Below are 13039 nucleotides of genomic sequence, written 5' to 3'. Positions count from 1 at the left end.
AGAGAGGGAAAACTAATACCACCTAAGTATAAGGAAGATTAAAAGCATGACAATATATGATAATTGTAGTTCAAAACATTCATGAAAAAGGAGAACCAATATCATCTTTGACAATATAATTTTTTGAAATAATAAAGATCACTTTTAATTTCTTATAAGAATATTGCAACATAAGATGAAAATTGTAATTTAGAGTTAAAAATGAAGGAAAATGAAAAATTAAAGGAAAACAATAACACCTTCAATCTGTTCTTTTTTCTCTCTTGCAGTTTAAGATGATAAATATAATTTAGAGTTAAAAATGGAGAAAAATGAAAAATTAGAGAAAAGCAATAACACCAAATGATCCTTAAGTTTTTCTCTCTTATATAAGTTGATGATCTCTTAGATTGTATTTTGCTTCTTTGACTTCTTTAAATAAATCGTATTTTTCTTCCATGACAATTTTTTTTTTACTTCTTTGATGAATTCTCTTCCTCCTATATATGCAAATAAAATGATAGAAGGAAATAGATAAATAGACAAAGAAATAAAATTAAGCACAAGAGTAAAAAAAAAGTTAAATATATAAAGGTGATTATGAAATAAAAATAAGATATTTATTAATTTTGATTTTTACATAAAAATGTGAAAGGATAAGAAGAATTAAGACAAACAAATATGTCGGTGTGATAATGTGTAAAATTAGTTTTATAACAATATATCAACGTATACCAGTTTGTAATTGAACTTTTATAATATAAATAGATGTATTAAACAGTATATTCTTAATATTTTTCGTAAATTTATCGATAAATTAAGACATCAGCATCGTATCCTAAGATGTAAGTACGACGCAGATGTTATTGGACACACAGGGAAAATAAAATTTAAAGTTTATATCATATTACACCATATATATTTATAATATGGAGCAAACTTAACATAAAATTTTCATAAACCAAATCTTAAATCAAAAGAAAGAAACAGTGATTTTAAAACAAAAGAGTAAAAAGTTATTGAAAAGACATTATAAAATGTTATTATTTATTTAGAAAAAATAGTCTTTACAGTGACAATGTAAATAATTTTTAAATTATCAGTACTGAATCACAAATTGACACATATATTAAGTTGATTGAGTTTCATAATAATCACATTAAAAATTATATTTGGCATAATTTTTAATTAATTAACAATTTACATTTCATTTTTTATACAGTGTAAACTTTTAGTGATACATATAAAGAGTTAATCACTTATATATTGTCAGTGTAAAAATTTTTACACTGACAACCAATCATATCTTTTAAAGTTACTTATTTTATTATTATTTTATTAAATAATCAACTGACATGACACTATTAAAAGATATGATTGGTTGTCAGTGTAAAAAAACTTTACACTGAAGTGTATAGGTAATTAACTCTATAAATTATACTCATTTATTTAATTACAGTGATATTTTCATTTAAACTGGTATAAAAATTTGAAAAAATTAAAATGAATTGTCCATAAAGCCGGATCGGTATTTGTCTTATCCTTAGCAGAAAGAAATTTAGAAGGACATGATGATGACCTAATCACAACCTAACCAGTTGCATAATAATTATGTTTATTTTATTCAAGTTTTTAGGAATTACATTGTCATGTCCAGCTCTTGTACATACAAAGTCTCAATCAATCTCCACTCAGAGACAGAACCAGAAAAATTAAACAAATATTTGCCAACAATGTTTCACTCTCAAAAACCATAGGATACACCACCATTCCCTAGATTCTTTCTTTCTTCCTGTTTTTGTGAGTCCAGCAAATATAGCCGAAAGCTTCTTCAATGAATGAAAATAAAGTAAATGGAAAATAATATAATATTCCCAAATCATGTTAATAAATTCTCCTTGCTTCTCATTAATTGGAGAAAGGTTTAGGGCCCTTGCAAGGATATCCGAATATGCTATTGCTAACCCTCTCTGATGCTCTAATGGATCCATCACTACCCTTATCCTTTGGAATTTTCTTTTAACTCACTTTTATCTATAAGTATCAGCCTGTGCCTAAGAGAGAATAAATTTGGAGAATTTGATATTCGTTGTGTTTGATCTCAATGTCCCCTCATTGTTCATGTTTTGATAGAATTACAATATACAAATATGTTCCTTTACAGTTTTCCTTAGACCCTTTCTTCTCTTGTCTATGTTTTTTGTTTTAATGCAACAAACCCTTATTTTATAATTGTGTCAAGCCCTTATAACCTCCGAAGTTAATAGGCATTTGACTTTTGCTAGTAGTAGCTTCTGATTTTCATCATAGTTATATAAATAATTTAAAATATTTACTAGGCAAATTCTAAAACAATGCTAATACATATATGCTATGCAATTAGTATTGTTTGAAGAGGTCTAGGCAACCACATAAAGTTTCAACCCATTTTTTTGTATATAATAATAACTTGTTGGAAAGTTGAAGAACAATTGTTTGAACCAATGATGAGAACTGAAGCTCAGAGGGTAGTGGTGATCCAGGATGCATCAAGAAATGTTGGTTCAAAGGCAATCCTTGGGGCCCTGGAAAAATTTTCTCTTAAAGCTGGAGATCAGCTTATAATTGTTGCTATCCTTGATTGGATTAGCAGTCCCAGTATGTTTTCTTTCCTTCCAAGAAAAAGTTGTAAGGATTCAGTTACTTTTTCTTTGAACACCTTTAATCCAATAAAAAAAAGATATGAAATAAGATGCATAAAGAAAAGTCATCATTTGAATAAGTCCTTTTACTTATTGATTGTAACTGACATTGCTAACTTTTTTTTCTTCTTTTCTCTTTAGTGGGTTACATGGTCAGAGTTGATTCCAATTACAGTTCATTTATCTCAACAAACAAGAAAATAATTCTGAAAAGGCGTACCAAAAAAAAGGAAGAATATCTCATGAATGAGAAAGTCAAGGAGATCTCTGACTACTGTAAATTGAATGAGGTTAGCACAATCCCTATACTTAAATATAATTCTGAAATATTATACAAGAGTAGCCAACACTGAACACAGTTAGAAAAAGGATTTGATGACAAGCTGTGTAGGGCAGAAAAACTATACAGATTTGTGATGTATTAATATGATGAATATCTTTCAGAGAAAATGACTTATACCGAATGTGTAAAGTAATTTTATATTATCATTTAATCATAAATAAATTATTGACTTTTATAATAATGAAGTAAGAAATTACATCCACAATAATAATATTTGATTAGTTGGTAGTCTAACCATTAAATTCTATATTAAATATAATCTTGTGAATAACAATCTTACCTATACAGTGTCATAAAATAAAAGGGTTTATGAAATCATTCTTTGGAAATGATGTTTCACAGATTGCATTCCAAATAGAAGTGCTTGTAGGCCCTTTTGCAGAGGTTGCTTCTAATGCTGCCAAGGAATTTCAGGCGACAAGTTTGATACTAGTTAGGTCCGTTTCTAACTTCCAAATCTTTTTTTTTTTTTTTGCCTTGGTCTACACTCTACAACATGCAAGTGAAATCCAACAACAATTAATTAACTACTTAAGATGGTATTGCACATGTTCAGAGAACAAAACACAAAGATACACAAAAAAGTGACAAACTGCCCACTTTAAGCATAAAAGGGTTTTATAGAACCAGAATATAGGATCTTCCGAGTTCTTTTTTTTCTTTTTAAATCTTTTCAGAACTCAGAGTTATGCAGATACACCGGTTAAATAAAATCTTGGTGATGATGATGTAACTGACAATCCTGATGTTGGGAAATTTTATATAATAATTTGACTAACAATAGAAGTTGAAATGAGAAAGAATAAAGATAAAATGAACACTAGAATTTTGTGGTTCTCCCGATATAAGCTACATCTACTAGCGAATGAAAGAGAGATGCATATTAGAAAGAATGAAAATAAAAAGAACGTTGAGAATTATGCTGTTTTCCCAGCAAAGGCTACACACACAAGTAAGAGATCGAGGGATCACACTAGAAAGAATATTGTAATTACAACTACTCTCATAACATGTTAGAAGAGAACAATTATCACTCTCATTCAATACGTGTAAAACATCTCATAATTTCTCTCTAAAATCTATACAGAAAAGCTACACGAGAGAATTGAATGAATAAAATTGGATGATGCAAAACATCGGTTAACACTTCCTTATATAAGAATTACACTACAAGAAAATTAGCTTGTAATGATAAACAGAAACTTCCATTAAAAGTTGAAAATTTGTAAGAATGTCTACTTTATATTTATTTACAAACAATTTATTTGTTAATTACATGAGTTGTATAACAACCACTTTTGAAGTTTTATCTACAACAAATAACTATAAATACAAATATTTGAGTTTGACTTACATTAAATATTTGTAGGTAGATGTAATTTTTAATTTTATCCATAGTCATATCGTGTTTGTAAGAACAAAACATCTTCGTAGATCATTTACCTTATCATTAAGAATAACTTTGACCACACATTAAATGTGGCTAAAATCTACCCAAGAAGGATATAGTTATTCATTTGTTTCTTGATCATCATTAATTTAGCTATTAACCATTGATTTTCCAACACCCAATTGTAACCAACATGTGTCGATTCGAGTGAAAAGGATTTGAATCTCTTAAACATTTGTTCTTAGGTTCAATTCTAGGATTCATGTGTATGGCAAAAATACAATATGGGAGGGCTCCTATTTTGTCCTAAAGTTATCCCCAAGAGATTAGTTTCGAGCGTACGGAGCACAATAATAATGTGGGGGAGGGAGAAATCCTATTTATAGCCTCTCTCTTGATAGGAAAAACTTCATGATCTATGTTGCTTTTATCACTGTTCAATGCAATATACTAAAAAGAGAATCCGTACCGGAGCATGCATAACTAACTTCTCATTTAAGGTCACACTATAAGTAGAATTAGTTTCTCTACCAAAAGAATTATACTAGGTTATGATATCAAATTATCCCTAGATTACTTATGCAAGGTTATATTTGTACAATATGTGCTAAAATTATAGCCTTTTTCATTGGATGCAGACAGATTCACAAAGATATGAAGCAATTCATGCGTAATCTTCCTTGTGGTATGTATAGGATAACAAGTGACAATTCAATTGAGAGGTTGAAAGATCCAAAATCAATAGACAGTATGAAAAAACATGCTAACAGGCAAGAAAATGTAAGCTATAATGAAATGCTTCCGGGAAGTGAAGAGGAAGAACGTTCTCAACAGAGTATGTTTTTTTTTTCCCATACTTAATAAGGGTAATAATAACATGCAAAACCTTTGGCTACATTTACTGCTAAATATATAAATAAAAAACTAAGCTTAAATCCATTTTTATCCTTATAGTTTTGCAAATGTGTAAATTTAGTCTTTTAATTTTTTTATTGTAAATTTGGTTCTTATAAGTTTTAAAATAAAATAATGTTGGTTCACTCGTTAACTTGTCATCCATAATTAAACATTAAATGTTAAAGTATTTGTGAATAATATTGTCATACAATTAGTTAGACACTTATGAAAATAATAATATTGAAGATTTTAAAAAGTGTTTTAATAAATTATAAATTCTACATGAAATAAAAAAGAAACATATAATAATGATGTTCTTTACATGAAAGTCAACATGATTAAATAACTTTTAGATAATGTCATTCATGGGAACATGATCATTTTCAATTTAATTTTGGATGACAACTTAATGTGAGTGGACTAACATTGTTTAATTTAAAAATTAAAAGAAACAAAATTTTCTATAAAAAGAAATTAGAAACAAAATTGCACGATCGCAAAACTATAAAAATCAAAAGTAGATTAAAAAAAAAACTCGGTAAAATCTTTTAATGCAATGATACATGATGCTACTTAAACACCTATTTATTCCTTTTGATGATTATGTAGTACAATCAAGAATGACCAATGGTAAATCATGCAGTGTCCATGTCTTCATCAAGTGATTTGTTGGTTTCAAGTCAGTGGAGTACAGAAGTCTCCACTTCTAGTCTTGGAAGCTCACAGTATAGCTATCAAAAATACAAAGAGGCAAATTTTTATTCAAATATACAACAAGAAACAAGGAACCAATCACTATTTCACATTTCAGAGAATGAAGCAACACAAATAGAAGTAAATCAACAAGAGAAGCACATTACAAATAATGAAAAATCTCATGTGGAGGAAGAATTTACAAATCCAGTTTGTTCTGTGTGCCATAATAGACGACCAAGAGTTGGATGGAAGAGAGATTTCAATTATGCAGAGCTCTATACAGCTACAAATGGATTTTCTCCCAAGAACTTTTTGTCTGAAGGTGGATTTGGATCTGTCTACAAAGGTTTGTTGAATGGAATGAAGATTGCTGTTAAGCAACATAATAGTGCTGGCTTCCAAGGAGAGAAGGAATTCAAGGCTGAAGTGAATGTACTTAGTAAAGCTAGACATGAGAATGTGGTTGTGCTGCTAGGTTCATGCTCGGAGGGAAATAATAGGCTTCTTGTGTATGAATATGTATGCAATGGCTCACTTGACCAACACCTTTCAGGTAAGAAAACATGCTTTAATTTTGTCTTTTGTTTTTATCTATAAGAGACTAACTTTTTCTAATTGATTTAGAACACTCTCGAACACCTCTTAGTTGGGAAGATAGGATCAATATAGCTATTGGAGCTGCCAAAGGCTTGCTGTACTTGCACATGAACAATATACTACACAGAGATGTGAGACCAAACAACATCCTTATAACACATGATCGTCAACCATTGGTAATACATCAAGTCTTAAATTGACATGTATTTGCATGCAATGAAGCTAATTAACACATGGCATATAGATTAAAATTTTGAAAATCGCAATGATGCATCCAAGATTTCTTTGTAAGATATTAGTTCATACTATTTATGATGTTCATTTTTTGAATAATGATGGAACATTTTGAGGATTAATACGTTAATTATTAGCATTATTGCATGTACTTGGCTAAATGAGATTGCAAAATCACATAATTGGGATTAATCCATAAGCTCTTAATTCCATAAAAAAAAAAATTAGTTGAACTTTACTGAGCTAACATTTTCCTTTCCCGTTGAATTTATTAGCTTGGAGACTTTGGGTTAGCAAGAAATCAAAATCAAGACTCAATACACTCTACAGAAGTTATTGGAACTTTGGGGTATTTGGCACCAGAATATGCTGAACATGGCAAAGTATCTACCAAAACAGATGTATATTCTTTTGGGGTGGTTCTACTACAACTAATTACAGGGATGAGAACTACAGATAAACGACTTGGAGGAAGAAGTCTTGTGGGATGGGTAACAATCTAAATACCATGAAATTTCACTTTAAGTATCTAAATGCTTTAGTACAACCTCAACTCATCAAGGCATCATTGTGATTCAAACTAGTTTTCATACTAATTGTGATTCAACTCATCAAGGACCAGAGTAATGAATATGCTAATTTTTTAATCCCTTTTGAAAATAAAAACTCAATCGTTAAAGACATTTAGGTAAAGTTGGTAGTTCACTTATGCTAATTTGGATTTTTTTAGTCTAAGTATATGAGTAACATCAATCATCATAAATGAGATTGATGATGTTCTCCAATTAGAATCGGAGATTCACCCTAATAATATGCACTCACATTTAATACAAACTTAATTAATCTAATTAATATATATTAATACATATATATTATCAAAGTTAATCTCTCATTTTAATTGGAGAATACTCATTATTAGATTTTAATTCTTTAGCAACATTTTTTTGTTTATATTTGTTAAAATATTACTAAATATTAAATAAATAGGTTATTTTGCAACACTTTTTAAAAAATATCATTATAGATAGAGTAACATTTTTATTTTAATATTATTTTTTTTAATTATTTTCAAAATCAAAATCTCATATCGAGTTAAAAAATTTCACATAGGTTATTTTGTAATATTTTTTTTGAAAAATGTTACTATAATTGCTTCTAAAATAAAAGTCTCACATCGAGTAAAAAAAATATATTTCTCTTACCTCTAATTATTATCTATAATTAAAGTCTTACATCGAATAGATTAATGACTCATAAAAAATATATATAACAATATAATTATACTTAAGATAAATGAAATTTGATATTTTATATATAATTAGTGGTAACTAATTAAAAATGTTTTCCCCTAAAAAATAACTAAGAATTCCTAAGAGTTTAAGAGACATAAAAATATAATAATTGATAGCAATATATCTAAATTAAAATTAATTATTATTTTATATATTAACAAAATATTAACAACATCATTAAAATGTTACAAAAATATTACTTTGCTAACATTTGAAAAATGTTGCCTAATTATATAAAAATGTTATTAAAATTTTTTAGCAACATGAACTATATACAACATTTGATAATATGTTGCTAAAACAAATTAGTAACATTTATACATAATTAAGTAACATTTTTCAAATGTTGCTAAAATTTATTTGTGTTGTAGTGACTAATCACACCTATAAAATTGTAGTTGAGTTTTGTTCATTATAATTATGTTCTTTTTCTTTTGACTTTATAGAAATAATAGTTATGGTTATTATTATTATTATTTTTTTTTTTTGCTTTTGGCATAACGATGATTCATTTTCAAGTTGTGAACAAAATAATGGTCAATGGATTGTTGAACTATACTATCAAATAATATAAGTTTTGACTCCAACATCTAATAAATAAACATATATAATTAAGTATCCTTATTGGTTTTTCCATTAAAATTTCATGCAGGCAAGGCCGCTTTTAAAAGTGAGGAACTATCCAGATTTAATTGATGAAAAGATCAACTCTCATAATATCCATCAACTATTTTGGATGGTTCGAATGGCAGAGAAATGTCTAAGTAGGAATCCTCAAATGAGACTAAATATGATTCAGGTCGGCATACATAATTGGATCATTTCTTTTGGAGTATAGTTCCATTTCATCTATTTAATTGGAGAAGAATTTAAAATAATGGAGAGAAATTAATACTTAATAGTTAGCAAAAAAGATGTTCATAATTATATATATAGCAAACATATGCATGGTTCTTATTAGTTTCATATAAAGTTATCCAATGTTTTTTAAGATCGGGACACAGGAACAAACAATAAAAAAAAAATAGTACTCTTTTTTAACATTACATAGCAAAATTCCATGTAGAACCTACTAAATAACCTAAGTACACTAAGACACTCTCAGTTAGTAGGTCTAACGTGAGATTTCGCCCAATGAATGAGTGTTGAAAGAATATTTTATAAAACATGTTGCTAGCATTTCTCAATCGAGAATCTTTAAATAAATATTGTCATTAGAAAAATGCTACAAGCACATTCTTCAACACTTTCTATTTTTCAATTGTGACCCACACTTACTTTAGAAAAATTATTTTTCTATTTAAGTTTGAGACATGTACAACAATAAAGTGTGTGTTTGAGAAAATATTATATTATATAAAATAAAATAGACATGTATAATTATTTTCTTACATTCTTGGTCAACTAAGTGTGTGTTTGATTTCATATTAGAATTTTCAAAATCGCATTGAAATACTAGCTAACATGATTTTAGGTAAAATTTTTAATGTGATTTTACGTTGAAAGAATTGATTATGAATTAAAACAACTTTAGATAAATATTGCATCAAATAATAAAAATTATATTAACTTATACCATTAATTTCCTTTTAAAATTAATAAAAACACCCAATCATAAATACATCACATCAAAATCAATTTTAACCAAAATCAATTGTGTGAATGCTCACCCAAACACACTAAATAAAATGTATGACAAGACTCTAAGGTGATATTTTATTTTATTTTGCTTCATCTTTTGTCACTACAGATTGTTGATGCTTTGACTGACATAGTGGAAGGCAGAACATGTGACACTACATTAAGGGATTACTCCCCTGCAAGGTCAGATTCAACCTATAGTAGTGCATCAGACTCTAATGAATCTGATGATGAAATGCAAGAATCCTTCAAGTTCGAAAATGAGTTACTAAATCACGGTCCAGAATCCATAGAAAGTAATAGCATAGGTCAGATGATGCATATGATTGTCAGACAACCACCATCTCCTCCAATTCAAAGGATCTCTTCAAGCAGCTCAAGCTTATTTAAGTTTCATGATGAGTCAATGAGTGATGGTGAAGCACCAAATGAAGGGGAAATAGAAATATCAAAATCCAATGAGATGTTACTCAATTAATAGATGTTAAGTTGGTAGGTATATAATTGGAATAAAGGAAAATAGTTCAGTTTAGTTCCTTTAAATGAATAAAGTTTCCACTTGTTAAAGTGGTTATTTTGTAATGAAATATGGTCGAGCATCACTCCAATCAGCTCAAGCTCATTTAAATTGCATGAGTCAAATAGTGATGGTGAAGCATAGAATGAAAGGGAAATAGAAATATCAAAATCCAATGGGGGCTACTCAATTCTTAGATGCTAGGCTAGTATATGATTCAAATAAAAGGGAATAGTTCAGCGTAGTTCTTTTAAAGGAATAAAGTTTTTGCTTGTTAGTGTTTATTTTGTAATATAATACGGTTATCCAATTGAGATGAATTTCATCTTCTACGATGAAATAAATTATGAATGAATTCAATTTCATTCTTACAACATAAAATGTTTTATCCTATCGATAAACTCTATGGTGTCAAGGTGTTAAAGGTTTATTTCTCATAAACAATAACCAGCTTCTCAACTTTTGTTACAATTAATTTTATTTAAAATTCCTACTAATTAATTAATATTTTCCTTTGAAATCTCAAGCATTTTCAAGTGAAGCATTTAATGATATTTAATTTGTAGTGCACATGCTCCTTCAATTGTGTATATATGTGTACTACGAGTATTCCAAATTTAAAGTCGAAAATAATTGACTCGTTAAAATATATTGAGAGGACTTACAAGAGATTCAATCGGCCAACGAGTTGTGGTTGGTTAGCATAGTGTCTCATAGTGGATCAAGCTCGTCTAGCAAAATGAGCTACAATAAGCTTTTTTTGTTGAGTGATAATAGCTCGTTCAGCCAGAGGTCCCAAAGGGGTTTGAGTGCCTAACGAGATTTTGCTCGTCCAACGAGATTTTCTTGTTTTGTTGGTGTGTCTCTTGAAGTTGGATTTTGATGAGAGGTGGGTACTTTAAGTTGATTATTACATAATTTAAGTGATAGATGCTGATCCTTTTCTACCATATGATGATATATAAAGTTATATGATGATGTACATGTTCTTTAAGTTTAAAGTTGTATCTTGAACGATGCTATATGTTATATGCATATATTGCATATTTTAAGTAGAAAATTGCATAAAGATTAGTGGAGAGAAAAAATGTTTTAGAAATTAAAATGTCTCATTGTATGAATATAAGTTATAGTACTCTATGAGCCTAGCATTGAAACCCTTCAACGTGAAAGTTGCCTTCTAAGTGAGAAATTGTTTTGAAAGTTGTTCCCTCTAGATTTTTAAGTTGAAAAAATATGGTGGATAGGCCAAGTCATATTTGTCATAAGTGACCATCAAGTAAGGTATGAAGTTAGCGGTCAAAATCCCTAATTGAATGTTAGAAGGGTGCACAATATTTAAAGGGTAGGCGGGCTAATCTTATATAAGGCTTAGTTAATGCATATATTAATGTCGTAATAAGTTTACACCTAAGTTGTTTTGTTCTTGACAATAATATTAAACTTTCCTAATGTAAGTAATGAAAATTTAGAAATCAAAATAAGTTATTGAACAGGTCACCATGCCTAAAGTTGCCTATACTTAACCCAAAGATGACTAGTTAGACGTTGTGTTTTGGTAGAGTTAAGTCATTCAAACCACTCATTCAGCTGTAGGAGATTTCCAAAGTTAAAAATGAATGATGATACAAAATTTGCTTAAGTTGATATGTTGTACAAGTTGATTAATTAAGTTGTTTTATGTAGTAAAAGTTTATTTACTAAATTATTTATATTGATTAAGATGAATTAAGTTGGGAAGAAAATTGTTACACGTTGAGATGTTTATAAAGTTGTTTCTTGTTATTTGAGTTCATGAAGTTACTACTCCTTTTATGATGTTATTTTTTTCACAATCCTAACCTTACTTTTTCATGTGTTGGACTGTAATAATCATATTTGGTATAAAAACAAATCAAGATTAGAAAAGAAGGACGAGCGTTGTTGAATGACCATGCTAGAGATAACCTTTTATATAGTTGTTCTGATACTGACTTGTATAAAGATGCTTGACTAACACTAGAATTAGAGTAGTTCAGGTCAGACTTTAAATATATAGGTCTGGCTTGACCTTTTTAAATGTCAGATTTACCTATATTAACTTATTTAAAAGTCTATTTTATATTAATAATGTTAAATAAGACAATAAACCTAATTTTAAATAAGTCAACAAATCTATTTTTAAATATGCATGTGAGCCTTTTTTTTTTAATTTTTGTGAAAAAATAGTTTTCTCTATTATATTATAATTCAGTGTTTAAAATAAAAAAAAACTAACATAACAAAAACAATTCATATGCACTCACACACATATGTGATGAACAAAGATAATCTTATAAAAAAACTTTATAAATTTTTTTTTATATTCCATTTAGAATATACTAAATAACCAACAATAAAGATGAAAGAAAAGAGAAAGCAAAGATGCAATAACTAGATTATTTATTTTTTATTTCTTGATTTCGTATGAATAGAGAATAAATTTTTTTTAAATGTAGTGAATATGTAAAAAATATTAATAATTTTATTTTTGTGTTAAAACTTTATTTATTTAATTATATTGTTAATAATGTAGTATGTATATTATTTTTCAATGGGTAAAAGTTTCTTTTAATCCGTCTAAAATTTTCAAATTTTCTTTTAGTCCTCCAATTTTTTTTTATTAAATTAGTCCTTCTAAAATTATAACATTCTAATGTCAATCCTTTTTTTGTAACTTTGTTAGTGATGATGTCCTACATGACAAATGGAAATACATATGGTGTATGAAAAGTGTTTTTTTTTTACTCCTTC

At 28.1% G+C, this 13039-nt stretch overlaps 1 protein-coding gene across 2 annotated transcripts; it reads left to right on the top strand.

Annotated features, from left to right (window-relative positions):
- The first annotated feature begins 1683 nt into the window (after positions 1–1683).
- LOC109806310 (uncharacterized) lies at positions 1684–10611 on the top strand. 2 transcript variants are annotated; one of them, XM_029273017.2, is made up of 9 exons: positions 1684–2646; positions 2802–2950; positions 3346–3440; positions 5032–5228; positions 5934–6539; positions 6611–6759; positions 7093–7308; positions 8762–8908; positions 9860–10611. In XM_029273017.2, exons 1-9 carry the CDS (start codon positions 2463–2465, stop codon positions 10226–10228), a joined length of 2112 nt encoding a protein of 703 aa, XP_029128850.1. In that variant the 5' UTR covers positions 1684–2462; the 3' UTR covers positions 10229–10611. The 2 variants fall into 2 exon arrangements, with proteins under 2 accessions (XP_029128850.1, XP_029128851.1); XM_029273018.2 differs by having other exon boundaries at positions 1685–2616; positions 9860–10610.
- The last annotated feature ends 2428 nt before the right edge of the window (positions 10612–13039 follow it).

Source organism: Cajanus cajan, chromosome 10 (genome assembly GCF_000230855.2).
Source record: "Cajanus cajan strain Asha chromosome 10, NIPB_CcT2T_4, whole genome shotgun sequence".
Lineage (NCBI taxonomy): Eukaryota > Viridiplantae > Streptophyta > Magnoliopsida > Fabales > Fabaceae > Cajanus > Cajanus cajan.
This window is presented reverse-complemented; position numbering and strand designations above follow the sequence as displayed.